General features: G+C 46.3%; 1 protein-coding gene and 1 long non-coding RNA gene across 3 annotated transcripts; one reads left to right on the forward strand and one right to left on the reverse strand.

Moving 5' to 3' along the window:
- The first annotated feature begins 407 nt into the window (after positions 1-407).
- CFAP45 (cilia and flagella associated protein 45) lies at positions 408-27992 on the forward strand. Of its 2 annotated transcripts, XM_054527176.1 has the most exons (13): positions 495-568; positions 2072-2284; positions 7048-7173; positions 9722-9864; positions 11847-11991; positions 12332-12502; positions 13644-13822; positions 15802-15931; positions 19653-19799; positions 22865-22978; positions 23601-23794; positions 27188-27412; positions 27793-27992. In XM_054527176.1, exons 4-13 carry the CDS (start codon positions 9848-9850, stop codon positions 27869-27871), a joined length of 1401 nt encoding a protein of 466 aa, XP_054383151.1. In that variant the 5' UTR covers positions 495-568; positions 2072-2284; positions 7048-7173; positions 9722-9847; the 3' UTR covers positions 27872-27992. The 2 variants fall into 2 exon arrangements, with proteins under 2 accessions (XP_009240444.2, XP_054383151.1); XM_009242169.3 differs by lacking the exon at positions 2072-2284 and having other exon boundaries at positions 408-568.
- On the reverse strand, positions 7285-10209 carry LOC103890969 (uncharacterized). Its single transcript, XR_655255.3, has 3 exons — positions 9947-10209; positions 8368-8578; positions 7285-8006 (listed from the first exon to the last, which is right to left on the reverse strand). It is a non-coding gene; the product is annotated as an uncharacterized LOC103890969 (long non-coding RNA).

A 27992-nucleotide genomic window follows, 5' to 3' on the forward strand; every position in this document is an offset into this window, starting at 1 on the left:
TAGACATCCTCAGGGCTGGAAGTTCTTTGTTGACCCGACCAGACTGTCTCCTGCTGTGAAACTGGTTTGTCCTGATCCTGCTGGCTTCTCTGCAGACTACACTCATCAGGGATTGGCTTGGCGCCTCCTGGGCATATAATCATAGCAAGAATAATCATAGCAACCTAGGTGAAGTCCCAGAGGAAAACTGTGACCCTGGGCCAGGCTCTTGGGGCCGCTGACAGTTAGAACCCCCTCGGCCCATAGTAAGCTCTTTAGGTTCGGGTTCTGACCCAAAAGTTTGGCCAAAGCCAAAGTGGAGAGCAGGGCACGCCAGGGCGGGTCAATCCTTCAGAGCCGCGGTTGGGCTGGAGTGTAGAGCTGCAACGGTTGGAGCGACGGGCTCCGGTTCCTAAGCCACCAGCACAAGGCAACTGCCCACTGGAGGTGGGAGGGGAGGGGCCGGGGGCGGGGCCTGAGCCGAAGAACGCGGGCTAGTGGTTGCCAAGGTAACGCGTCAACACCAGGGCCTTGGCGGCGCCGAGGCGGCGGCAGAGGTCCGGAGTCAGGGCGTGTGGCTGAGGAGATGGTGAGGGAGAACCTCAGATGGGCCTGTTGTGTCCTGAATTGGATGGGGGCTCTGAGTGGGGAAAGTGGGGGCCTAGGGGAGGGCACAGTTGGGTCTAGGGGTCAGGAGGGCCCAGGAGTAAGGAGAACACCTCTAGAAGAAGCAAGGGAGATCCTGAGGTGGGTTCAGAAGAGGAATTAGGGGTAGCATCGATAGTGATTGGAAATGTGGAGCGCGCTGAGCGGAGAAGTTGGGGAGAAAGGGCTGCGACAACCCTCTCCCCGTTGCCATCACAGCGGGGCCTCCGTGGACCAAAGACTGTGGATGTGGTGTGGGAAAAAACACTGGTGAGGAGGCCAGATAATGGGTCGTGGTACCTGTTTTGCCACTAACTAGCAAGGTGACTGTGGGTAAGTCATCTAATGTGCCTGAGCCTCAGGTTTTTCTTCTGTTGGCAGGGCTTTGTATCCCTCAGTAGATAGTCAATAAATATTTGGCAGTGAATGAATGAATGAATAAATGAGTGAGTGAGTGAGGAGGGTCTCAGGTTTGCAAGGCCCGGAAGAGAGATCGGGACAGGCCTGGCAGCCTGGGGTTTGCTGGGATGGGGAGGACTGTCAAGTTCCTGAAGGTTGAGAAGGCCAGCAAGGCCTGGGAGGAACCACGAAGGGGATGCCTGGGCTTGAGTGTGTTGGTCCCAGAGGGGAGGGGAAGGGCAGAGGATAAGTGTTGGAGTCTTGGATTATTGGAACTGACCTAGAATATCTGGGGCACAACAGGTGGCAAAGGTTGCTACTTGGATGTACTTGTGGACAAACTTCAGGCTCAGGGGCTGCATTGCTTTTCTGGGGCTCAGTGGACCTCAGAAGAATTTTGTTAATTATTAAATAAGTCTCCAACAAAGAGCAGTTCCTGACTTTCGAGGACTCCCTGCAGTGTTGTAATTGGGGTGGGGGGGCGTCCCCTTTCACTTATGTATTCTATTTGATTCAGTGTCCCATCTTCTCCCAGCACTTTACAAACACAGTGGCGTATGTATGTATGTGAGCACCTACTGTCCTGCCTGGTGTCTAAGGGCACATGGTAAATGTTAGTTCCCCTTTTGTCCTCTTTTAAAAATTTCCTATTTCCAAGCTCTCCTAGGGCATAAGTTGCACCTGGGCAAGACCTGTGGGCTTCAGAGCACCCAGATCAGGGATTCCCCATCCAGGAGCCACTCAGGGCAGGAGTTTGACTCACTGACTGAGCCCCTCTGAAATTCCTGGGACAGGACTGGGCATATAGACACCTTTGAGAAGCAGTGGGTCTAAGTTAGTGATCTCTGGCAGGCCAGGTGTGTGTGTTTGTGTACGTATGGTGCTACTCACTAGGTTTGGAGAATATTTAAAGGCGTGAGAAGAGATAGTAGTGGTGGTGAGGCTCACAATTAGGCAGACTTCCAGAACTCTTACAAAAATAATGATTAAAATCCTGCAGAAGGAGAGATGGGGACCTCAGTACTGACTAGGATGTTATCTCTGGTAGCATCCTACAGATGGCCAACTTGGTCCCAATTGAAGAAAGAGGATAATTGCATGGATCACTCAGAGTAAAAGGCCAGGGGTCTGGTGCATGGGAATCTCCCTTTCTTGGTAACCAAAGTCTACAGAAAGGGAAGTAGAACCAGGCCAAGAGTTTGAAGCCTGAATTTGCCAGCCTGCGGAGACTGTGCAAAAGAAGAACTAGATCTCAGAAGGGGTAAGACATCTAGGAAAAGACATATCTTTCCTGAACATGTCAACCTGTTTAGTTGACAGGTGTTGAAGTTACATCAGGGAAACTTCACACTGACCTATTCTAGCCCCATTCCAGCTTTGTCTTGCTGAATTTGAGTGAAACATCCTGGATCCCAGAATATATAATGCTATGGTGTTTTTTGTTTGTTTGTTTGTTTGTTTGTTTTCTTTTTTAGGTCTGTACTCTCTTGCTTTCAGAGTTCGGGCACCAGGCCCATTGCTATGCTTTGTTTTCAAATAAAAATTGTTTTATTGTTTTTTTTTTTTCTGATCATAAAAATAGGTATCTACTCATTGCAGGAAATTATTCAATAAAGAAACATCTTAAGATGGTAAAGGTTACCTGACATACTGTTAAACAGTTTTTTGAACATGCTTTCAGTAATACATTCTGGGCATATACCTGCCATACAAACATCTTTACAAGAGTACTTCTACATTTTTTTTTTCTTTTTGAGGTGGAGTCTTGCTCTGTCGCCTAGGCAGACAGGCAGAGAGCGCGATCTCGGCTCACTGCAACCTCCGCCTCCCGGGTTCAAGCGATTCTCCTGCCTCAGCCTCCTGAGTAGCTGGGACTACAGGCGTGTGCCACCATGCCCAGCTAATTTTTGTATTTTTTGTAGAGACAGGTTTCACCATGTTGGACAGGCTGGGCTCGAATTCCTGACCTCAGGTGATCCACCCACTTTGGCCTCCCAAAATGCTGGGATTACAGGCATGAGCCACCATGCCTGGCCAAGAATACTTATGTATTTCTTTATTATTATTATTTTTTGAGACAGTGTCTTGCTCTGTCGCCCAGGCTGGAGTGCAGTGGCTCAACCTTGGCTCACTGCAACCTCTGCCTCCCAGGATCAAGCAATCCTTCTGCCTCAGCCTCCCAAGTAGCTGGGACTATAGGTGTACGCCACCGTGCCTGGCTAATTTTCATATTTTTTGTAGAGATGGAGTTTTGCCATGTTGCCCAGGCTGGTCTTGAACTCCTGAGTTCGATCAGTCCACCCACTTTGGCCTCCCAAAGTGCTGAGATTTACAGGCATGAGCTACTGCACCCAGCCTTATGTGTTTCTTACAGTCTGTTTTCTTTACAACTTAACACGTTATGGAGATCATCCTATATCAATGACTGTAAGTCAAAATTATCATTTGTTTGATCAGCAAATCTTTCTGCATCAGAGTCTCTCACAGAGCTCCTAGCTGTGGCTGAATTCTTGTGCTCCAGGAGTTGGATGGCTTATGAAGAGAGTGGGAGTCAGCTGAGTCACCAAGACAAAAATATCAAAGCAGGGCTGGCATCTTTATCTGTCCCCAGTCCTCATTTTCCCCAGGCCCCCTGCCTTCTCAGCTGCCTTCCCTTCAGGAGTTATCTCCCTGCAAGCAGGACTGGATGTGCTTCTCCTTAGGCACTGTTCAGCTTCTTGGCAATATTTATTTGGTTATGCAAAGAAGAAAACCAGCCTGTCACCTCCTTAAAGAACTTCTTCGCTATTGCCTCTGGCCCAGAGGGATCCAGCTTTACATTTGTGCTTGGTTCTTCATTTTTTTCTAGTATGTTTACACAGTGACCTCTCTAATCCTTGTTACTCTTGGCAAAACTGTTTATTCTAACCCTGGTGTAAGGCTGCGGCTTCAAAGTCAGCATTTCCCCAATGAGGTTTTCTCAACCACCCAACCCTAGAGTTCAGAGCTTCCCTCTGTCCTGCTCAGTGGCCATTTTTCTGTGGTCATCTGTTTTTCTTCCTCTGTTCCTCCGGCAGTCCTTGCTGTGACTTCCTCTTGACCTGGGTACCAAGGGCATAGGAAACAGGAGATGCAGGCTCAGCCCTGGAGGAACCTGCAGTCTGGCGGACACTTCAGCACAAGGGAAAACCTGTTGGAGTCCTTGAAAACAGACAGGAAAACAAATGGAAAACAATAATACTTTCCATCTGTATTCCAAAGCCCTTTCACATACGTTATTATCCACAGTGGAGACCACATACGTGATCTGGAAAACATGGAATGGTGGAGTGACTTGGAGTCAGGCAGTCATATTCCGGAAAAGTATCCATCTCAATCTGGTCTGCAGTCCTGTCCTTGAGAGGTCATCTTGTTCGGTTTTATTCATTCATTCTTCATCAAATGCACATTGCTATATTGTTCCTACTACATGTGCCAGGCACGGCGCCTTTTCCCCTAATTACATACAAAACTCATGATCCAAAGCCATCCACCTTTTCCAGTTATTCCCAATGCTTAGCCTCAATCCCACCTACTGAAGTTTCTATTCATTTCCTCTTATTCTATTTTTGGTGGAAAGGGGAGCTGTAGCTCACCACCTACCGTATAATAACCCTTCAGAGGCTGTTATTAGGCATCCTTGGGGCTGCTATATTTACCTTTTAATAAATCCAAGCTTTTCTGCTCTACAGTATTGGGGCTGGCTGAGGCTGTAGAGGGAGACTCCCTGTGTAAGCCTTTTGCTGGCTGTGCCAGGCAGTGAGGGAAATGCACATATAGCAGTGTTCAATGTACAGCACAGAGACAGCTGGAAAATAATTGTCCAATCGAGTGTGAAACCTGATACAGGTGTAACAGGTGCTGGGGTGTCTGGTTGGTAATGGCAGATCAGAGAGAGCTTTCAGAACACTGTCCAGGGCTTAGGGACCTGGAAAGCATGGTATATTTCCCTGTCTACCCTGTTCCCTTATCAGCTGCTGATTCCCAGGCTTGGAGAGACCCAATGTGCCTGGCCCATTCCTTCAAGGTAGCCCAGTTTAGAGAGGTGTGGGGCATGTGGGCTCCTCCAAAGTGAGGTTTGAATCAGCTTTATCATAAGCCTGGAGTCATCCAGTAGTCCTTGTAGACACTACCTTTTAGAGATAGACGTCTATTCTTGGGACTGAGATGAAGCTGCCTGTCCTTTGGGAAGGGAGGTTGTGTCAGTCAGATTCTTAGTTACAAGCAACAGAGCCAGAATTCCAATTTAACTAAAAGAGAATGTGTTAAGAGGGTTTTGGAGAGCTCACAAATAGGAACAAAAGAAGGTTCTGCAGCTGGAACCAAGACCAAAATCAAAACCTAGAACTGGTCTGGCAAGGACCCTGATGCACTGTTGTACCCCCAAAACTGCCAACTCCTTACATAGGGTGCCACTGCTGGTATCATTATCAGTGCTGCCCAGACACTGGGTCTGGCTGCCAGTTCTGTTTGGGTCAGAAAGGTTTTCCTTGTTCTGCCTTTTGGTCCACTAGTTCCCTAGTCATTGTCAGTCCAGGGCCATCTCATTGGCTAAGCCTAAGTCCCTTGGCCAGGCTGAGGTGAATATTTGATGTTTTCAGCTTCTGTAGTTGGAGAAGAGCACTATCTCCCACAACTCATCAGATGGGGAATTTGCCAAAATAGGAAGTTAGCAGGGGGTTAAAAAATGACTAAGGCACACTAAAAGGTCTTGGGAGAGAAACAGCCAAATAGTGGGTATTATGAACTGGTTTGCTTGATTATAGCTAGTAATCATTTATCATTCACCCACTGCCTCAAGTTTATTGGGCATCAACCACATGCCAAGCAGTGGGTGAGGCACTTTTCCATCCTTTATATCCTGTGGTCCCACCATAACCTTGTAAGATTGTGGAGACAAGAAGGTCAAACAGTAGTGTCATTTGTGAGAAAGACTTGAAGCACAAGCTGAAAAGATTGGAGGCAAAGGGGACACTGTGCATGTCTGGGGGGGCAAGCCCAAATTGCCCCACGAGAGGTTGTCCTCTTGGGAAACTGGTACTAGGCAGATAATGAGAAACTGTTGCTTCTCTCCTCCTGCCATTCCTGCTTCCTTTATCCTTACTTCCATACTATGTGGCCGACTTGGCCTTCACCTTCAGGGACTACAGAAACTCTTAAAAAAACCCCACAAAAAACAAAACAGTTTTGTTTTTAATTGACACATAATGATTATACACATTTATGGGGTACAGTGTGATGTTTTGATACATGTATATACATTGTGTAATGATCGAATCAGGGTAATTAGCATATCCATTACCTCAAACACTTGTCATTTCTTTGCAGTGAGAACACTCAAAATTCTCTTTTTAGCTAGTTTGAAATATACAATATAAATTAATATACATTGTATGCATGTATATTAATATATATTATTGTATACATGTATATTAATATACATTTATATATAGTAATATACATTATTGTTAACTCTAGTCATTCTATTGTGGTATCAAATGCTAGATCTTGCCATCTGATTTAATCTTACAACACTTATATTTCTCAAAATCCTCTCTTCTAGATATTGTGTATCTCTTTTGAGCTATACAGTACATTATTATTAACTATAGTGGCCTTTCTGTGCAATACAGCACCAGAACTTATTCCTCCTATCTAACTGTAACTGCACACTCATTGACCAACCTCTCCCCATGCCCCTCCCCTTCCTCTCTTCAGCCTCTGGTAACCACCATTCTGCTCTCTACTTCTATGAGATCAACTGTTTTACAGAAATGCTCCTTTGTGCAGAGCTCTTTTTTTGCAGAGACCCCCCCTGCTCTGTGGGGATGCCCTCCATCTGTTGCTCTTTGTCCCCTATGGTTCAGAGTTTACACAGCCGCTTTCCCTAACTTTCTTTTTCACATGCCCACCCACTCCCCCAGCATGGGCTGGTGAATTGTTGACTTCCCAGGGTCTGGATGCCACTCAGTACTGATGACCCAAACTTTCTGCCTCTTCCTGCAGCCACTAAGCACAGCTGGCATCCTGAGCTCCTCTTCTGCCGCTTCCAACAGGTCAAGGAATAAGGCTCGCTATCGGACAAAAGCCGTGAGCTCTGAGGTGGATGAGAGCCTCTTTGGAGATATCAAGGTAATCCTCAACAAGTCCTTTCAAGTCGATGCCACCTGCAGGCAGAGGCCCAAAAATGTAGCTCAGGGCAAAGCTTCTGCTGAGTAACCTTGCTCTCATAGGTAACTCTCAGACTGAAGACAAAGGGGAATTCTGAGACCTGAGCTGCAGAGCTTTGGGATCTAGTGGGGCCTATGTAAACAGGGACACCTAGCTTCTAGCACCCTAGAATCTCTCATGTCTTCACAGTGTTTAAAATCTGTTGTAATGTCAAAAGGGAGGCTCAGCTGCAGAGAGTGCAATAGTTGCTCAGTTGAGCTCCGTGATGGAAACATTGCAGGGCTGATGGGCTAAGCTTGCAGACAAGAGCAACATCTTCCCTGCTCCATCCAAGGATAATAGCATCAGAGTACAACACAAAACCATCCTCCTTTCCCAGTTGCTCAACTAAAACAATTACTTAGCTTTGGGAAACAAGCAGGTCTTTATTTGCAAGTGTTATCTAGACCAAGAGGTGGACAACTCCTTTAGTCTAGATAAAGAGAGCTAGATAATAGAGCTTTGACTCATTTTGGTACACATGGAGTTTAGTAGGTAAGAAGGAAGAGAGGGAAGGAGAAAAAGAGAATGAGACATGGAGAGAAGGGCAGTGAGAGATTAAGAGAAGGGGAAAAGAGAAAGAGAGACACCAGTAGTGACCTGAATCCCTTTGCCAGTGGGGAAGGTGGGGAGAGGAGAGTTGATGTCTGTCCCTGCTCTTCAACATCTTCATTGTGAATTGAAGAGGACTCTCCAGAGGGATCAAGATAGGCTTCTTAATCCATTTAGAAGACTCTCACTCTGCAGCAGTTTTCCTGTTGGTGAGGGAAAGGATCAACAGATGCATTTATTTTTTATTATTTTTTTAAAGACAGGGTTTCACTCCTGTCACCCAGGCTGGAGCTGAAGTGCAATGGTAAAATCTCGGCTCACTGCCACCTCCACTTCCCAGGCTCAAGTGATTCTCCTGCCTCAGCCTCCCAAGTAGCTGGGACTACAGGTGCACACCACCGCACCTGGCTAATTTTCGTATTTTTTGTAAAGACAGGGTTTCATCATGTTCCCCACGCTGGTCTTGAACTCCTAAGCTCAAGCAATCTGCCCACCTCGACCTCCCAAAGTGCTGGGATTACAGGCGTGAGTCTCCCCACCTGGCCAAAATGCAATTTCACTTACAGACATTTGTGTTGTTGTTTTGGGTACATGTGGAGTTTTCTAGTCAAAGCAAAGAGAGATTTGGAATTGGCTGAGTTCTCCAGGAGTAGTCATGCTGGCTGGCAAAAGGGGGTTATCAGAAAAATGCTTGTCTCTTGTCCAGTTTCTTTGGCCTCATTGGTGAGTAAGAGTTCAGGAAGTCTCTCAACCGGCAGTAGAGGGCAGAAGTGGCCTGTGGCACGACAAAGTTGTGCACACGTGAAAGAAGAGATGGGCACCAGGTGGCAGCAGCACACAGGGGACTGTGGGTACAAAGTGAGGTAGGACAAGCGGGGCCATCCCCCTGCCTCTGGTCAGGATCACAGTGGCTACATTAATGACACATCCTTTCCTGTGTTTAGACATTTTCTGAAACAGATGATTTCGTTTTCTTGTTATCTAACTCCTTCAGGGTCGGAGAATTTTGAAAAAAAGAAAAAAATCACACAGTCTGTGTTCTTGCTGAATTCTAACTCACTGACCTCCTCACCACCAACTCAATGAGCTGGTAGAGAGCTGCCCTTAGATCTTAAGGGTAGGCCTCTGCAGGTCATTTAGCGATTTCTAACTCCCTCAATATGGCTTTTTGCGGGGGTTAAAGTAATTTAATCGTAAGAAAGAATTGAAAATTACCAATATCAAAGATTGTAAGAGTCTGTAACAAATTACATTGCTTCAAACCCACTGTGTGGTCCTAGAGAGATAATTATTTCTTCTTTCATAAAGGAAAATCTTTCAGGCAGAGAGGAAAACCTAGAGAACAGAAATTTACTTTCATTCCTGATGATTTTAGACTAAGTATAGACACACCCTAGTGACCCCCACTCCTTGCTATCCCTACCATTCTGTGAGGAATATCTGTATAAGAACAAGAGACTTGTTCTCAGAAAAGCTGGTCAGGGCCGGGCATGGTGGCTCACGCCTGTAATCCCAGCACTTTGGGAGGCCCAGGCGGGTGGATCACCTGAGGTCAGGAGATTGAGACCAGCCTGGCCAACATGGAGAAACCCCGACTCTACTAAAAATACAAAAATTAGCCAGGCATGGTCGTGGTTGCCTGTAATCCCAGCTACTCAGGAGGCTGAGGGAGGAGAATTGCTTGAACCCGGGAGGTGGTGGTTGTAGTGAGCCAAGATCGCGCCACTGCACTCCAGCCTGGGTGACAGAGCAAGACTCTGTCTTAAAAACAAAAAAAAAAAAAGAAAAGAAAAGCTGGTCAGTACACATCCAGCCGTGCTCAAATATAGGGCATCACGCTGCTCTATCCTTGAAGTTAGGACTGACTAGCAGGAAGTGGGGGTGACAAGCTCCTAAGCTATTCTTTCTGAACTCATAGTCCCCAGCCCAGGGCCAGAACGACAGCCCCATTGTGCTGCTCCGAGATAAGCATACCCTTCAAAAAACTCTCACTGCTTTGGGCTTGGATCGGAAGCCAGAGACCATCCAGCTCATCACCCGGGACATGGTCCGAGAACTCATGTGAGTACACCGTCCCCTGCCCTTCTTTGTCCAGTCCTCATCCTTTTGCTAAGGATCTTTGCAGGGAGATGGGTAAACCCACCTGGTTTCATTCTGTCAGTCCAATCCCCACTTCTTTCCTATTCATTTTCCCCTTTTTGTTTGATAGTTCTTTCTTTCTTCTCCGTCCTGGCCTCTCTTGTTTCTCCCATTGTTGTGTCTATTATTGTCACTCTCCTTTATTCTCAGCTTCATTGTCCTTCCTTACTTCTAGCTGGCTGTGTGAGCTAGGGGACTGGTAGAGAGGAGGTGCTTAGTGAGTCCTCTCTAAGTCCCCATTAGTGCCCTCCCTAAAAGGAAGTGATCCAGATGAGTCACTTCCTTTCGGCTGCATTAAGAATCCTAAGCAAAGGGAAACTGACTAGATGCCTAATTAGCCCCCTGGCTTCCTCCCAGACTCTAAGGCCATAAGCGGAAATTCACAGGGGCTCCCTGGGTTCCTTTGGGATTAGCTCAACCCCACTTCCTGACTAGAGCTGCCCCCAGGCTTGAGCCCCTCCTGTGGGACTTAGGCCTAGCTCAAACATGTGCCATGAGCCAACACTGTGCTCGGTGGTTTAGCTCTTGTGTTAGTGCTTCACCCTCTACAACCGTTCTCCCTGCCCTGGCTCCACCCACTAAAAAGCCTAATTCCCAGAAAATGCTACCTGTGTCACAAGCTGGAGAGGCACATCTGGGACACACCCCGGGAGCTGTGTCGGACTGTGGCCCCTTACTGAGCATGTCTGGTCAGCCCTGGCATCAAGTGGTCAGATGTGGCTAGAGCCCTGCAGCCACTCCTGGAGCCGGAGGAAGGGAGGAAGGGTTCCTTCTTGGAGCCATCTAGTCTTGAAAACACGTTGGAGGACAAGTGGCTGGTTATTTTTCAGGGCTGCTGAAAGTAGTATGAACTGCTGTCTTAGATTCGGATCACTGCTGGTCACTCCAGATCCTAGGCTGTTTAGGGCCACGCTGCTTTGTGAAACACAAGATCTTGGCTAAGCTGCAAATCTACTCACTCATTCTGTCCATCTCCTGGACCACCCTCCCCCAACACACACACACTAGTTTTATTAGATGAGGTTTCACTTCCTGTCTCAGATGTCTGTGTCTTATTGGCATGTACCTGTTAAATTGGCATGTACCTGCCTCACCCAGAAGCAGCTTTCTTCCCACCCCCCTAACTACTCCCTCCCCCATCTTTAATATATGTCATTTGCTTGTAATCATTATAATTAGCGATTGGTTTGTTGAATGCGTTGGATAGCTAGAAAGGAGAGGTCTATAGACATGTCTCTGGCTATTGTTGATCATAGATTTTAATTAATATTTACGGTTCAAAGCTTCTCTCTAGGCTGGATGGGCAGGGAAGCTTAGGTTTCTAACTAGCATCTATATCAACCTTGTCTGGCGTCCCCTTGCCCTTTTTATGTCATCCTTGAGGAATAATCTGTTTTTAAAATTTAATTCAACAGCTTTGTTTTGAATTCTCACTCTGTACCAAGCGCTATGCCAGAGACTAGGCTACAAATGTGGTTAAGACAGAGTTTGTGTCCTGAAGGAGCTCATAAAGGAAACAGAGCTGCACAATTGGCTGTGATACAGGCAGTAAGAACAGAGTGCAGTGGGGGCTCAGAGGAGGAGGTGATCTATTGGTCCTTGGTGGGGGGCAGAGTGGGCAAATGTGGACATAATGGGGGGTCTCAGCTGCACAGAGAAGGTAACATATGAGCAGGACCTAATAGAAAAAGGACTTAAAATGTCTCTTTTTAGCCTTCAATGCTACCTGACCCCCCACTTGGAACCTCTACTCCCCAGTGGACCCATGGCACACTTGCCGTCTCTTCTGCCATTGGGGGAGTCCACTGGCATGATGGGGAGAGGGGAAGAGAGCAGAGAAGCCTGAAGTGTGGTGCAGAGAGCTTTCCCTCTCCCCTCCCTAACTCTGTTCATTCTTGTGTCAGTGTTCCCACAGTGGATCCCTCCGGGGAGTCCCTAATCATCAGCCCTGAGGAGTTTGAGCGAATCAAATGGGCATCCCATGTCCTGACCAGAGAAGAACTTGAGGCCAGGGACCAGGCCTTCAAAAAGGAGAAGGAAGCCACCATGGTAGTTAACCTCCCTAAGCCTTCACCTCTGCAGATGGGTGGCAGAATCAAAATGCACTGGGGAACTCTCATTAGGGGACCCTGAAATGAGGCACAAATTATGTACTTAATGAAGAAATATTACAGAAAGGAGACCAAAGAGCAATACCTGAGATGAGAGGTGGGAGCAACCGGGACCAAGGGGAGGGCTGAGAATGAAGCCAGGCTGTGGAACTTCTTGGTTCTGACATCATCACTGGCTGAGGCAAAATTGTACCGGGTCACCTGTGGTAGCCAGGCTAGCGCTCAGGGCACAGAGCGCATGAAATAATCTCCCACTGAGCCAGACTGGTCTCCCTTAGGATGCAGTGATGACACGAAAGAAGATCATGAAACAGAAGGAGATGGTGTGGAACAACAACAAGAAGCTCAGTGACCTGGAGGAGGTGGCCAAGGAACGGGCCCAGAACCTCCTGCAGAGAGCTAACAAGCTGCGGATGGAGCAGGAGGAGGAGCTCAAGGACATGAGCAAGGTGGGCTCTTCGTCTCTCCCTTCCCTCTGAGCATTCACTGCCATCCCTCCGCGCACTGGACAAGTCCAGGGACTGGTGGGGGTGTGGGCAGGGGCGGGGCGGGGCGGGGGAGATCTGCACCTGCTGTGGTAGTTGCAGTGATCACAGTGAGGACTGGCTCTGCCACCTGTTTGCTCTGTGACCTTGGGCAAGTCACTTGCCTTCCCTGAGCCTCACTTTCTTCATTTGTAACTTGAGGGTGGTAAAACTACCTTGTGGAATCATTGGCAGGATGAAATAAGGTAGTAGACGGGAGAGGCTCTGTGGGCTGAGGATTGGTAAATTAAATGTGAAGTGTTACTTTTATTTTCATCCTGTTAGTTCAGTTCTGGCCACGTATGGTGGTCGAGGCAATTGGATGCTTTTGGAGTACCCAAAGCTTTTCCTTTGGCTGAGAGCCTAAAGACCAGAGGCTCATTTGAATTCTGTTGTAACTCATTTGCATGTGGTTCAGTTCCTTACCAAATGAAAAGTGCTGATTCCCCAATCCCTGCACCTCTGATTTCTGTCTCTCAGGTAAATCTTCTCTATGTATGCCTCCTTTAATTTTCTAAAGGTTTTACTTTTGGGTTCTTATTGATGGGCCCATGGTTTTTCATCCCTTTTGTGTCATGTTGGGCTCTTCCAGCTTAAAAATCTTGTGGCCTGGCCTCTGCAAGAGTGTCTTAGCTCCCCTGAGGAGAACAAGGGGTCCAACCTGGAATTCATGGGTCTCTAAGTGGAACAATGGACCTCTGAAGTTTTATAGAAATTTTGTGTGTACATGTATAAGTGAATTTTATGGAGGAGAGGGCCTGTTGCTTTCATCATATTTCCAAAGGGTGACCCATTACCACCAAAACCCTAAGATGTAGCTCCCTGAAAGATGCTATTCCAGGCCCCTCCTTGCACAGACCCTGGCACCTAGCAGGAGGCCAGTAAATCTTTGAGCTAAACTATATTAAGGGGAAAGGTAAATATAAGAACATTCTTATTTCCCCGGACTTTGAGCAGTCATGCACACCTCCAGCATGCTCAGCAGTATAGCAGTCTGTTTCCATTTCTTCCCCTTAAACTTACACATCCCTAGGCCTAGTGCTACAGTTTAATCTCCACTCTCCAGATTATCCTCAATGCTAAGTGCCATGCCATCCGGGATGCCCAAATCCTGGAGAAGCAGCAGATCCAAAAAGAATTGGACACAGAGGAGAAGCGGTTGGATCAGATGATGGAAGTGGAGCGGCAGAAATCCATTCAAAGGCAGGAGGAACTGGACAGGAAGAGGAGGGAGGAAAGAATTAGGTAAAGATGTGGTTTTGGCATCTCCCTCTCTAAGCTATTTCCATGTATCTTTAGGTCCATGTAGCCTAGCAAAGAGGGAAGAGATGAAAAATGGTCATTATTGTCATCTACTTATTATCTCAAAACTTTACGAAGTGATACAAAGAATCACAGCACTTTTTTTTTTTTTTTTTTTTTTTTTTTAAGAGGGAGTCTCACTCTGTCGCCCAGGCTCTGGAGTGCAGTGGCATAATCTTGGCTCACTGTAACCTCCACCTCCCGGGTTCAAGCGATTCTCCTGCTTCAGCCTCCCAAGTAGCTGGGATTACAGGCACGCACATCCACACCCGGCTAATTTTTATATTTAGAAGAGATGGGGTTTCACCATGTTGGCCAGGCTGGTCTCAAACTCCTGACCTCAAGTGATCCCCCAGCCTCAGCCTCCCAAAGTGCTGGGATTACAGGCGTGAGCCCGGCTGGAATCACATAACTTTTAGAAGCTTATTTCCCAAATCCTAGGAGGCACTTCACAGTCTGGCTGCAATCAATCTCGTTTCTCACTCCTACCTGCCATCTACTCTGTGCTTTTTCCCAGGACCCCAACATGCCAGGCCTTATGACAAGTGCTTAATTTTTTTTTGTTTTCTATTTTTTGAATACCCTTTTCTTTCCTTTTCCTCCTGGAAAATGCTGTCTCCCTCCCTTTATATATAGCTTTGCTGTCACCTCCCTCATGTCACCAGGCAGGCTTAGTGGCTCCCTTCTCTGCACCCATCACTCTGTGTTTATGCTCCAGCATCCCACTCTTGTGCTGTGGCTGTCTGACCCTCCTAGATGCTACGCTCATTGGGGACAGGTCCTTTCATATCCATTTCTGTAGCTTCTGAGCCTAGCGGAGTGTTTGGCCTGTAATAGGTGCTTAATTCATGTTAGGATGAATAAATTCAGTCTCCCCTTCATTTTGTGCAGAAAAGGACAAGTCCCAGAGCAAGTAAATTATAGAATAATAGTGTCCTAGATTTAGAACGCCAACCATACAATACATGAATTACCTTTATAAATAATCTTTGTACCACACTGAATGGCAGTTTTATCTATCCAACTGTATCCTGTTCTCTGGAAACATTCATCTCTGTGCCTCGTATACTATACCTGGTACATTCACCTCTGTACTTCTGGTAGGTACCTGGTATACTATAGTAGGTTCCCAGTGAAAGGTTACTGAGTGGCTAAGTGGCTGTCCATCTTCTGCATAAACAGCTCCAGCAAAGGAAAACTCTCTGTCTTGTTAGGCAACTGTAATGATTTGAGCTGGTCCTTATATTGAGCCCAAACTTGTTTTCATGTAACCCTTTTACTCTTTACTCCTGTTTACTTCATCTGGAGTCATGAAGCCATTCGAGCACTCCGTCTGAATGTGGCTGTAATACACTTTCCCCTCAATTCTGATCCTAATATGTGTCTTCTCCCATTCTTCCAGCCTTTACTCATATGTCATGGGGTCTATGCTTCCAAGTTTATTGACATCCCACTAACACATAGGGAATCACTGACAACATTGCTTGTAGACCCTGGGTTTTTTTTGTTTGTTTGTTTTGTTTTTTGTTTTTTTTTTTGGCTTTTTACTATTCAGCTAGCTTCCTATGATTACTCTGGGAATAATTGGGAGGTGGTAGGATTTCAGAAACTCTTTTATATACTGGAAGGTAGAAGGTGTTTTATCAAGTGGGATACCCCTCTTGGGCAAACAAATAAAGAAGGAGAATCTCAGGAAGAGTGAGCCCTGGAATCAGGAGCTCAGGAGAAAGGAGGCCAACCCTTGAGGTCCTTCCTGGGGGAAGGACTTTGTTTTGGGCTCGTGAAGCATATTGATGTTTAGGGGGCACTTGCCAAATTGTTTCGGTGACACCACCCATCTTGGGGGTTGTTTAGGTGGAGGTTGGACTCTGGGAGATGTGGACCCTGGGTTTCTAAGACACTGTGGCACTGTTCTCTCCAAGAGGAAGGCGGCAAATTGTGGAACAGATGGAAAAGAACCAGGAGGAGCGATCGCTGCTTGCTGAGCAGCGGGAGCAGGAGAAGGAGCAGATGCTGGAATATATGGAACAGCTCCAAGAGGAAGATCTAAAGGTAACAGGCCAGACAGACAATGCCACGTTTCACCACCAGCAGCATCAAAACACTTCAAGACTCTGGGGTTTCAGGGTGTTGACTGATTTTCTGCCAGGCACATGCTCATTTCACAACATCATCACCATCAACTTTTTATTGCCATGTTAAATATTTATTTCACCATGGTGTCATGCTGGGGGATGAGCAGTGATTTGGATAGATATTGTCCCTTCCTTCCAAGGACTTGAGGTCCAAGACTGACATATCACTGTGAATAGACACATAAAGGAAATATATGGCTGCATGCTTTGCACAAGTAAACATAGGGATGTTTTACAGTCTTCCCTCAATGACCTAGGGATATTATATACTTTGTAGATGAACAGTAGCAACATCTTAGTTCCAGACTCCCTGCTGTTACTTCACTCAAAGTACATAGCATCCCATTGTCATTAATTGTGTTGTGAAGCCAAACCTTTTCTTCCTGTTAGTCCAAATAAAATTAGTAAGCATATTTATTGCAAAAGAAATGATGACACACCTGCCCAAACTAAGAAGACTTAAAAAGTCATCTTGTGTGCCTTCTCTGGGCTGTAACAACGTATAAAACCCTCTAGCACAGTGAGGGACATGGCAGGCACTTGGATAATTTATTTTTTTCCTCAATTTTTTATTTTGAAAAATTTTGCACACACAGAAAAGTTGAAAAAATTGTATCACACCCATAAACTCTTCACCTAGATTTAATGATTGTTAATCATTTACCTTAGTTGCTTGTTTCTTTCTAGGTGTGTATCTATCTATCTATCTCTCTATATATTTTATTGTTAAACTATTTGAAAGTAAGTTGCAGATATCTTGACACTCTGCCACTAAAAGCTTCAGCCTGCAGCTCTGAAGAACATGGACACTCTCTTACCTGTCAACAATACCATTCTCACCTCCTCCATCAAAAACTTGAATTCAGTGATTCCATAATATCATCTAATAGTTAATCCACATTCACATTCCCCAATTGTTCCAAATATGTATTTCTGGCTTTCTTGTTTCCAAACTAGACGTTAATCAAGGTTTGCACATTGCATTCTGTTGAGTCTCTTTAGTTTGTTTTGATCTAGAAGAGTTCCCCCATTCATTCATTCATTCATTCATTTCTTCATTCATTTTTATAACACTGATATTTTGAAGCATCTAGGCCAGTTGCCTTGAAGAATATCTCACATTCTGAATTTGTATGATTGCCTCCTCATGGTGCCATTTAACTTGTGGAACACATATTCTTTTATGATTCTCTCCCTCCCCTGTGTTTATGAATTGTCAACTTGTCATCAGCTAGTGCATTTGATGGTGGTGAGTGACAGGGGGACGTGAAGAGTCCTGCAGGTGGGCAGACTTGTAATTATGAAGCCTTCTCACCACACCTGCAGTGTGAGGAGCTGCTAGAGAAGTGGAATGAAGATCACCTGGGTAGCTGCGGCAACTGAAGGGGCACACAGCCCTGTGAACTGCATGAGAAGGAGAATAGCAGGATGAAGACAATGAGAGACCTGGCCAAGTTACTCCATTTCCTGGCTCAGGGGAGAGAGAGTGGGAAAGGGCCAAGAAGGAAAGTTATGGGGCAAATATGCAGGGTAGTGGGCGAGAAGTGAGGGCGGGAAAATCCAACTAGATGTGGGGAGTGGGAATTGGTGGGCTCACTGAGGAAGTTCTAGGAGTCCATGAGTCAGCACCATTATGTTGATTTTGTGTCATTATCCTTTTAATGTCCTTCTAACAGGCACTCCCTCAGTCTCCAGGAAGTATTATTGGGCAATTTTAGCGAGGAAACCTGTGCCTTCCCAGCTTTAGACCTACTGTATCATCTCATGGTGGTACGAAGGGCAGTGTTTCCCACCTTGCTAGCAAAGGGGAAAAGAGTGAAGGGAGTTTATCTGGGGTTGCTTTGGAAGGGCTTCAAAAGAAACAGGGAAAGTCCTTTGGTGTCTTGGAAATGAAATGAGCCAACAAAAACAACAATCCAAAAAGTAAATAAATAGGGAAAGAAGTAAATAAATACATGATTGCATGTATGTCATACATCAGAAATAAACAGCATCTTTAGCTTTGAGGGCCAGTGAGATTAAATGATGTCTGGGATACAAATGGCAGGCCTAAAATCAGTGAGAAGCAGTTAGGAAGGAAAGGAAGAAAGGGAGAAGGGGGAAAAGGAGCGTGAGAGTTGGAGGGGCAGAAAGGTAAAAGTGGAGTGAGCAAAGAAATGAGTATGGTGAGAGAGAGGGAATGTCTGTGACTCACGCACCACATGGACCTCAGAGGCAGACGGTTGCCATACCGCTCTGGTTCAGAAGGCTTCCTGAAGGAAGAAGCCTTGAACTGGGCAGTGAGCCAAGCTGGCAGAGAGCCAGCACTAGAGGAAGACACACAGGGAGTGTTACCTTGGTTAGATGAATTAGGGCAGCAGCTGGGCTGAGGAAGAGCTGGAAGGCCAGGGAAGGATTTAGTCTTTGGAGAAATGGAGAGAGCTGGAAACAGTGTGGGACGTGGGGTGAGTTAATCAATAGAAGAACTTAAGGAGTCTGAGATTGATTGAAGGTGATTGGGGGGCCAGCTGTTCCCCTAATTCCGATGCCCCTCTGCACCTGATAATGTGCTTGGCTCAGAAGTGGTCTGATCATTGAGAGCTGTTGAAGGCTCAGGTCTGGGAAAGGCAGGGGGATCCTTCCTTAAAAACGCCCTTGTTCACATTGGTACTCTGATCTCCGTCAAATGTTTCTCTGTGTCTAAGAACTTTTTTTCTTTCCTTTCTCACATGCCTCTCACTTTGGTCCTACCTTTCCTGCCTCATTTATCAATGGTTTATCGAATATTTGCTATTTTCCTTGCATTGGGCTACACGTTGTTGGGGAAGAAAGGATGTGTGACACAAGGTCCCTTTTCCTGTAACTGGGGCAGAGCGAACACATATGAAATGAGTGGGGACCTGCACGGCAGTGTATGATCACCTTGCAAGAGGTGTGTCACCACCTTAAGTGCAGAGAGAATTTAGAAATGGAGAGAGAACTGAAAGTTGAGGCACTCAAGCAAGATTTCCAGAGAAGGTTGCTACTTTAATTTAGACAGAACAGGTTTCAAAATTTTAGCTCTGGAGATTATAAGCTGTGTGGCTGGTGGGGAAGTCACTTCAATGCTGGGTCTCAGTTTCTTTATTGGAGCAAGAGAGATAACGAGGCCTACCTACCTTTCAGGATTTTTGGACATATTTAGGTATTAGAAATAGTCTGTGTACAGTGCTCAAGAAATAGAAAGTACTCAATTAAGGCAATATGTATTATTTCAGTCATCACTATTGACTGGAGAGTGAAAGTTGGGTTTAAATGGGAGAGGGACATTGAAGGCAGGAGAAGCACCATGAGCAAAGCCACAGGGGTAGGATTTAGCAAAACATGTGAGAGGCAATTGTGTGGAACTTTAAGAGCTTCTGCTTCCTGAAAATACAGAGATCAATAGCATCAGGGGCTGCCACAAAGTCAAGTTGGATGAAGACTGTAAAGAGGCCATTTGGTTGAAGAGGGCATTGATGACCCTTGAAAAAACAGCTTTAACAAAGGATAGTTGTGGACACTAGACTGCAGGCAATGCATTTGTCCCCCTCCTCTGTCTGCGTCTCTCTATCCCTGGATGCCAGTGGCTTCTTGTCTTACCTCCTTGTACTCTGAGGCTCTCTTTCTTTTTCTGGCAGGACATGGAACGAAGGCAGCAACAAAAACTGAAGATGCAAGCTGAGATTAAGCGCATCAATGATGAAAACCAGAAACAGAAAGCAGAACTGCTGGCTCAGGAGAAGCTGGCAGACCAGATGGTGATGGAGTTTACCAAGAAGAAGATGGTAGGGACTCGGTTTCTGGGACCTTTGGCTAGGAATGGAATGTCTGTCACAGGGAGAGGAGGGCCTGAGAACTAAGGGAACTCCAGTGGAAGGCAGCCACACCTTCATTCTAAGATGCACATCCTTAGTTCAAGGGCCTGGCTTCTTTGTCTCTTCATCTTAGCCAGTCCACTTGTTCATTAACAGAGACAGCCTAGAAAGGACAACCAAATTAGCTTTATCCTCATTAACACCTTTGATTAGAAGTTGGGATGAGGGCCATGTGCAGGCAGAAAAGAAAACGGAAACTATTGGTGAAAGTGAGTTTTTTTGTGGATTTATCATGACTTGCGTAATTATACCCCCGGTAATCATGAGTCAGTGGTTACATAAATTTCTTGTGCAAATGCCTATATTGGACATCCTGTATTGGGTGCTAGACTCAGAAAATAGTCTTCCCCCATCTCCCACCAAAGAACCTATATGACAGAGCAAATGCACAGTGGAGGAGAGAGCCATACCTGCAGACAGTTGCAGATGGATGTAGCTGGGGCAAAATTGAGTAGTAAAATGATTGGGGTCTATGGGGATTGAAGAGTAGAAGAAGGCTTTTAAGAGTGGTTTAGATAAAGTGAACATGGATTTATGTAAAAAGAGGAGGAAGTACTCAAAGTGGCAGGAAAGTTATTAAATTCTTCATGTGTTGATCTTGTCTGCCCTGCTAGTTTTGAAATTCCATGATGACAGAAACACATTGTACTTCTCTATGCTCCTCTATAGTAGTGATTTTTAAAGAAGGCCAGGGGGAGGGTGTGAGTATAATTTGAATGGCATATTTGGTACACCTGTATGTTCTGAATACAAACCACAGAAAATGAAGCTCAGCAAAGCTCACTTATTGGCTTTAGTATTCTTATTGGATGCTGGGGACACTCTATGCAAGCAATAGAATGAGAATGCAGGTTTGGGGACATAGATGATTCCTACATAATAACAATCACATAACTATCATTTAGTGAGCACCTAGTCTGTGCATAGGCTCCGTGCTAAGTGTTTTACACATGTTATCTCTTTTAATCTTTACAATAATCCTGTGAAATAGTCATTGATGATTCAAAATATACTGGATGCTTCAATATGTGTCCAGTCAGACTCGGCTGAAAATACCTAGAATAATGCTGTACCATTGGAACTCAACCACTATTTTCCCAAGTGAATGAAGGTGGGGATAATGAGCTAATTCTGTGTAGGAGTTAGTGCACATATTTTCTGGCTGCAGCAGAGAGTTGGTAGTGGACATAATAAGAAATGAGGGTGGTGAGATGACGGAGAGCTAAGAGCAGTTGTTGGGGTGTCTTGGACCTTGAGTGAAGCTGGAAGAGTGGAATGATAAGGAGTCGCCATGAATTTCTAAGCAAGAGAGGAGTATATCTTGTCTTTATCATGGAAAGGGCATTGCCAAGGTGTAGCTGAGAGAGGCTGGAGACTGGCCACGGAATCAGGCACTTGGGCATGTCCACAGTCCACCGTAAGTATCTACGTATATCACAAGCCCTTACCGACCTCACGGTGGTATCTATTCTTGTAGCCAGGGCTGCCCCTGCAGAGCTAAAAGCAGAAATTGGTTGTAGAAACACCCAGAGTTCCCTGTCCTGCTATCTAGGGCAGGGTGGACAAAGGAAGCAGCTTGACAACAGCCCTGTACGACTTACAGGGACAACTCACTGGGCTTCACAGAAGTCTGGGCAGGTAAAATGAGGGCAAGGAAGGTTTTTTTTTATTTTATTTTTTTTAGATGTAGTCTTGCTCTGTCAGTAGGCTGGAGTGCAGTGGCGCGATCTCAGCTCACTGCAGCAATCTCTGCCTCCTGGGTTCAAGAGATTCTCCTGCCTCAGCCTCCCGAGTAGCTGGGACTACAGGCATGCGCCACCATGCTCAGCTAATTTTTGTATTTTTAGTAGAGACGCTGTTTTACCATGTTGGCCTGGATTGGTTTGATCTCTTTACGTCATGATCTGCCCGCCTCAGCCTCCCAAAGTGCTGGGATTACAGGTATGAGCCACCATGCCTGGCTGGGAAGATTCTTTATAAATGTCACATTTGCCTCCAGTCACATTTGCCTCCAACCTGCACCATTCATCTTACGATTGCTCAAGAATGGCGTTGGGAAGCTGGGCTTGGGAAGCTTTTAAGGATATGCCTGTTTTTTCAGAGAGGTGGAAAGGGAGCTAATTTTGATGGTTCATTCTTTAAGTATCTGGTAACCACTGTGGGACTGCCCAAAGCATGGTTGGCTCTTTGCCCAGGGACTAATGAGATAACCTCCACCTGCTGTACTTTACAAGACAGGCAAAGAACCACAGTTGTTTCTTGGCCCAGTAGCCTTGCAACTTGAAAATTGTTTATGACATAGTGGAAGGAGTGTGAAAGCCAGGGTCAGGGTACCTGTGTTCAAATCCTGTTAGGTAGTTTACTTCCTGTGCAGTCTTGGGCAAGACCCTTGATCTTTCTGACCATCAGTTTCCTCATCTATAATATCTGTCTCAGGAAATGTTGTGAGGGCTCTCCAGGATAACACATAGGAAAGTGTTTCGTAAACAATAAAGCATTTTATAAATGCTAATTGTTTTTATGTTCATGCATTGCTAAATTCATTTTACCCTATTTATTTATTTTGAGACAAGGTCTTACTCTGTTGCCCAGGGGAATGCAGTAATGCAATCATGATTCACTGCGTCCTCGACTTCCCAGGTTCAAGCAATCCTCCTATCTCAGCTTCCCGAGTAGCTGGGACTATAGGCACATGCCACCATGCCTGGCTAAGTTTTAGATTTCTAGTAGAGACAGTCTTTCTCTGTGGCCTAGGCTGGTCATGAACTCCTGGGCTCAAGCAGTCCTCCTGCCTCAGCCTCCCAAAGTGCTGGGATTATAGGCATGAGCCACGGCGCCTGGCCTCATTTTGTCCTATTTTAAAAGGAGTCAGGAAGTGGTAAGGGAGATATTGGAAAGTCTGTTGTAGGGGTTTTGTTTCTCTCTGCAAGGCTGGGGCAATGGCAACTGTTCTACAAGGCCTTTCCTTCCGGCAGGCTCGAGAAGCAGAGTTTGAGGCTGAGCAGGAGAGAATCCGGAGGGAGAAAGAGAAGGAGATCGCCCGCCTGAGGGCCATGCAGGAGAAGGTCCAGGATTACCAGGCAGAACAGGTACCTACTTAGTCTTGACTTCCTTCTACTTTTCCCACTCCCTTGCCTATCCATCCCTTTGACAGCCTGTAGAATGGCCTTGAGGCCATTCTACGGAGGCCTCAAGGCCTTTCCCTTGCGGAGGAAAGGATGCAAGTTACCTAGACTTCAGTAGTCGGAGAAGGAAGGGGTGGCCTGCTCCCAGGGCCTGTGTCAGCAGGGATTGGGCAGTGCAGCCTGTGCTTAAGGTTCAAGAGAAAGTTTTTCACTACTCCATAAAGAAGAACTTTCAACCTTAACCAACCAGTGAAATGTGTCACCAGGGGAAACTGTGGTATGTCCATCATCAGCAGTTTTTAAAATTAGAAGCAATTTCAAGACTGCCTGGAGATGTCTGAGGTACAGGGAAAGAACTGGGTGAGTGGGTTGGAAGGACAAGATGACCCCTCAGGTTATCTTCTAACCCAAAAGTTTGATGACAGGATTCCATTTATCCTTTCCTAGAATAACTAGCTGCCAGAGAAATTCATGGTGCTTTTCAAAGCAGACTGTCAGAGTCTGTAAGTAGGTGTCTTCTTAAAGGCACGTCGTCTGTACTTCCAGCTATTTTGTGCCCTCACTGGTCCCCTGCCAACTTTCCCAGGATGCCTTGCGGGCCAAGCGCAACCAGGAGGTTGCAGACAGAGAGTGGCGCAGAAAGGAAAAGGAAAATTTGCAGAAGAAGATGGAAACAGAGGCTGAGCTGCGAAAAAGTCGGCTCGAACAGGTGGCTTTCAAGGAGCACGCTCTGGCTGTTCAGGTGCAACGGGACCGGGATGAGTTCGAGAGGATTCTTCGGTAGGAGGGGCTTGGGAACCTTGGATTCCTTTCCTTGTACTGTAGCAGGGATGGTCCATATTGGATAGAGAGAAGCTTTCTGGCATGTTAACAGATGCTCGTCCATCTTGTGTGGGTTGGTGGGATCATTATAACTAGATGGATGATTGAAACTTTTAAAAATCACTTGAGCCAAGAATTTTGTGATTAGAGAATTGGGAGATAACACCTGGAATTGCCTAAGGAATTGGTGATGACTGGGATTATTTACCCTGGAGCAGTAAAAGTATAAATAAAGGTAAAAATCTGGTCCCTTCTGCTGCCCTCTGACCCATGTGCCCCTGCAAATTGGGGATGAAACTGCAAGAGGAGTGGTTTAGGAAAGATAGAGAGAAGAATTTCAGACACTAAGGGTTGTGAGTCATTGGAGCAGGACTTTAAGGGAGCTGTTTGCCGTTCATTTGACAAATATATATTAAGCACAGAAATGCAGGGCTCTGTGCTGGATGCCATGGAGGACATTAGAAATTAACAAAACACTGCTCTTGCCCATTCCACAGGAAAGGTATTAGAGATTTCTGTTTGGATGGACTGCACCTACATCAATCCATCTTTCTTCCTTGGTAGCTCTTTATCCTTTTACTTTTGTTTTCCCTTTTGGCTCAATGATAGTTTCAACACATAAGTGGAAGCTAAATGTTCACATCTGTCACTCTTCTGCTCCCTCCCCCAAAGCAGTCAACAGTCACAGCTGCCATTGGTTTCCCTCTCTGCTCTATTTTCCACCAGTCAGATCTGCCACCCCCAGACCTGGTTCCTGGGGGTGTTCTCCTGGTCTAACTGGGAATGACTCTCTTTTTGCTCTGGTTCAGACCCTACAACATCAGAATTTTTCAAAAGGAAACAAGCCAAGCAAAATTTGAATTGAAGGGATACAAAATTATAGACATTATGCTCAGATAAGTAGAGATTAAACAGTATAACATCACTTTCTTGGTTCATATGCTCTAAGTCCTTCCTCTTGGCAATGGGTAGTTAGTTGCATGCCAGACCAGGCTACCCAGACCCCTAGTTAGAGGCAGAGCAGGTCTTCAGGAGCCTCTGTCCTTACCAGAGCCAGATTTTTGGACTTTTATTGGACTGCAGGCCCCAGCATGTCCCCTCTGCCATGATGCCCTTTGGCTCTGTAACTTTCTCTGCCCCCAGGGTTGTGCCATGGTCACTGGACACCTAGTGAAGAAAGTAGCTTTCTAAATGCCCCCCAAGATTCTGCCCTTGGGCTACAGACTGCCTTCCAGATGTCTCCTCTCTCCTCCCTGGCCTCTATGCCCTTGGACATCTGTGTTGCTGTTAACAGGCACTAATAAATATTAATGAAATGAAATTTAAGTCCTACTTTTGCTGCCGACCCATTTGTCTTTCCCTTGCATCATTTGCCTGAAGCATATGCACTAGCCAGTTATTAAAGCTAGACCAGCCTTTTTGGAGAAGTTCAACTTCACCTGTTGTTGTAGGTTAGTATCTAGGCCTAGTGTCTCCAGGGCCATGTGACCACCATGGTGGGTGTCTTTACTCAGAAGCATCTCTGCCACCGCCCAAATCCAACTTTCTCTGCTTCAAAAGCACAGCCTCCTGTATGGCCTATATGTGGACTTTTGTTTCTGGACAGAGGGATGTCCATACTTCTCAGCCTATTGACTAAGCAGAGATAGCTGACTTCCTGTACCAAGTGGTTTTTAGAAATGTCTTGGAGCTTTTGAAAAATACGATGACCAGGCTTCACTTCCTGGATTGTGATTTAAATGGTCTGGGATTAGGCCCATGAGTGAGTCTGTTTCAAAAGCTCCCAGGTGATTCTAAAATGTAGCTAGGCTCTGTGATCACTGCCCTAACCCGATGGAACAACCAGGTTCGTCCTCATTTGGATTTTCAACTGCCTGGCACCACCGGGGCTCTCTAGTGACACATACAAGTCCCCCTTTTCCACACTTACCCCTTCACTCAGAAGAGGGTGAAACAATAGAAAACTGTTCTAAATATAGGAAAACAATGGCAAGGCAAAGAGGAGAGTCCTCCTGCTATCAGAGATGTGTCTGGGAAGTCAGGATTTGGTGTCTAAATACAGAGGGCTGAGGAAGCCAACAGTATTTTTCGGGTAAACTGGGAAGTCTCTGTAGAAGGTGCAGAATTTTAGGAGATGTTTGCATGATGGAAAGAGTTTTTGGGAGTGGAGAGGATGCCGCATGTATGGTGGATCTTAGAAGAAAGCTAGAGGGAAATGAGGAAATGAAGCAATGTTGTAGGTACCTTTTGTTGGGGTATCAGTGACTCTAGGGGAGGAGAGCAGGTGAGAAATTCCTGCCTAAGATGATTTTACATTTCATTTTTTAAATTATATTGAGAACAAAATTAGATGTTAGCTTAAGAAGGCCTATAAATGCATTTTTTTCTGAGATGCGAATGCATTTCATTTGAGTGTTTTCTGAGCCTTTCCTGTTGCCATTAGTGATTTTCTCCCTGATGTCAGGGTCCATGAAATATTTTTGTGGAAGAGGTTTCTAAGGGAAATTTGGAGAGGTGGATCAGGAAGAGAACTGAGAGATATCAGGCTGAGCTCCTTCCTTCTTCCAGTAACCAGCATGGAGCTAGCATGACACTTTACCGCATCTTTTACATTTCCAAGCATCGAGGGAGGGAGGGAGGGAGGCAGGAAAGGAAGGAAGGAAGCAAGGAAGAAGGAAGGAAGGAAGGAAGGAGAAGAAATCTCAGGATAAGCTGGAGAGGAGTTACACATTGTTATCAGGGAGAAGTAGGAACAATAGTTCCCAGTGGGTGAAACCCTGGGTGTAAGACTGGCTGCATAATTTTCAGGGCCCAGTGAAAATTGAGAATGTGTAGCTTGGGCAACATAATGAGACTTCATCTCTACAAATAATAAACAAAAAATTAGCTGGGTGTGGTGGCACTCTCTTGTGGTCCCAGCTACTCAGGAGGCTGAGGTGGGAGAATCACTTGAGCCCAGGTGGTTGAGGCTGCGGTGAGCTATGATAGCACCACTGCATTCCAGCCTGGGTGACAGAGCAAGAGAGTATGGACTCCCTTGTTCAAAAATTATTAAGAATTTCAGAACAGTGAAAGCAGAGCATCAAACCAAGCTGGGGGCCCTTCTAAGCATGCCCATGACATACAGTCATGTGACCCTGGAGCTAGTCCTGGCTGGGTAGGAGAAGGGGGCATGCGTGGGCAGCAGCTTTTGGGGCTGATCCTTGAGTTACAAAATGGGGCTGGAGCCCAGAGGGCTGTGGTCTCTGAGGCATGTCTACTGGAGGAGCCCACCCAGGAGGCTCCCCAACCACCTTTCCTGGCCTGGGCCAGCTCAGCTGAGTTTATTCCATTCCTGTTTCCCTCCCGCAGGGCTCAGAGAGAACAGATTGAGAAGGAGCGGCTGGAGGAGGAGAAAAAGGCCACAGGGCGCTTACAGCATGCCAATGAGCTCCGGCGCCAGGTGCGCGAGAACCAGCAGAAGGAAGTGCAGAACCGGATTGCCACCTTTGAGGAGGGCCGGCGCCTCAAAGAGGAGGCCCAGAAACGCCGTGAGCGCATCGATGACATCAAAAGGAAAAAGCTTGAAGAGCTGAGGTGCACTGGAATCTCCTCCTTTCCCAAATCCTCTTCCCTCCCCCAAACAGATGGCACCACAGGCTGGAAAGTATGGGGATTTGGGGGTGAAGGGCCATGGCAGAGATGCTCAGGGAGAGGCCCTTCTCCCCACCCAGGGCTGATCCCTCCGAAGGGGGCTCCAGCAGAAAGTCCTGGGATGGGGTCTTGCTGGCTCTCTGGGAGCTCCTTGGCAGGATGCTGGAGCCTTGGCATGAATGTGTGTTTAGGGGGTGGATTGTGAGAGCAGGGTTGGGGGGTGCAGGCCCCCAGGTTCTGTAAACCCCACCCAGAGCCTGCTTCCTCCCACCTCCTGTCTGGTCCAGTACCTTTCCTTATACCTGCCTGCGTTTCCCCGGCAGAGCCACTGGCCTTCCCGAGAAGTACTGCATTGAAGCTGAGCGCAAAGCTAACATCCTGCCAGCTACCTCTGTGAACTGAGGGGAGCCTTCGTGGCCCTCAGGATGCCTTCGGGGGACAGATTCTGCCTAGTCTCTGGGTGTCCATAATTGCTGCTAACCTAGACATTTCATAGTTACAGATTAAATCTACTTGACTTTAA

Source organism: Pongo abelii, chromosome 1, assembly GCF_028885655.2.
Source record: "Pongo abelii isolate AG06213 chromosome 1, NHGRI_mPonAbe1-v2.0_pri, whole genome shotgun sequence".
NCBI classification, from domain to species: domain Eukaryota; kingdom Metazoa; phylum Chordata; class Mammalia; order Primates; family Hominidae; genus Pongo; species Pongo abelii.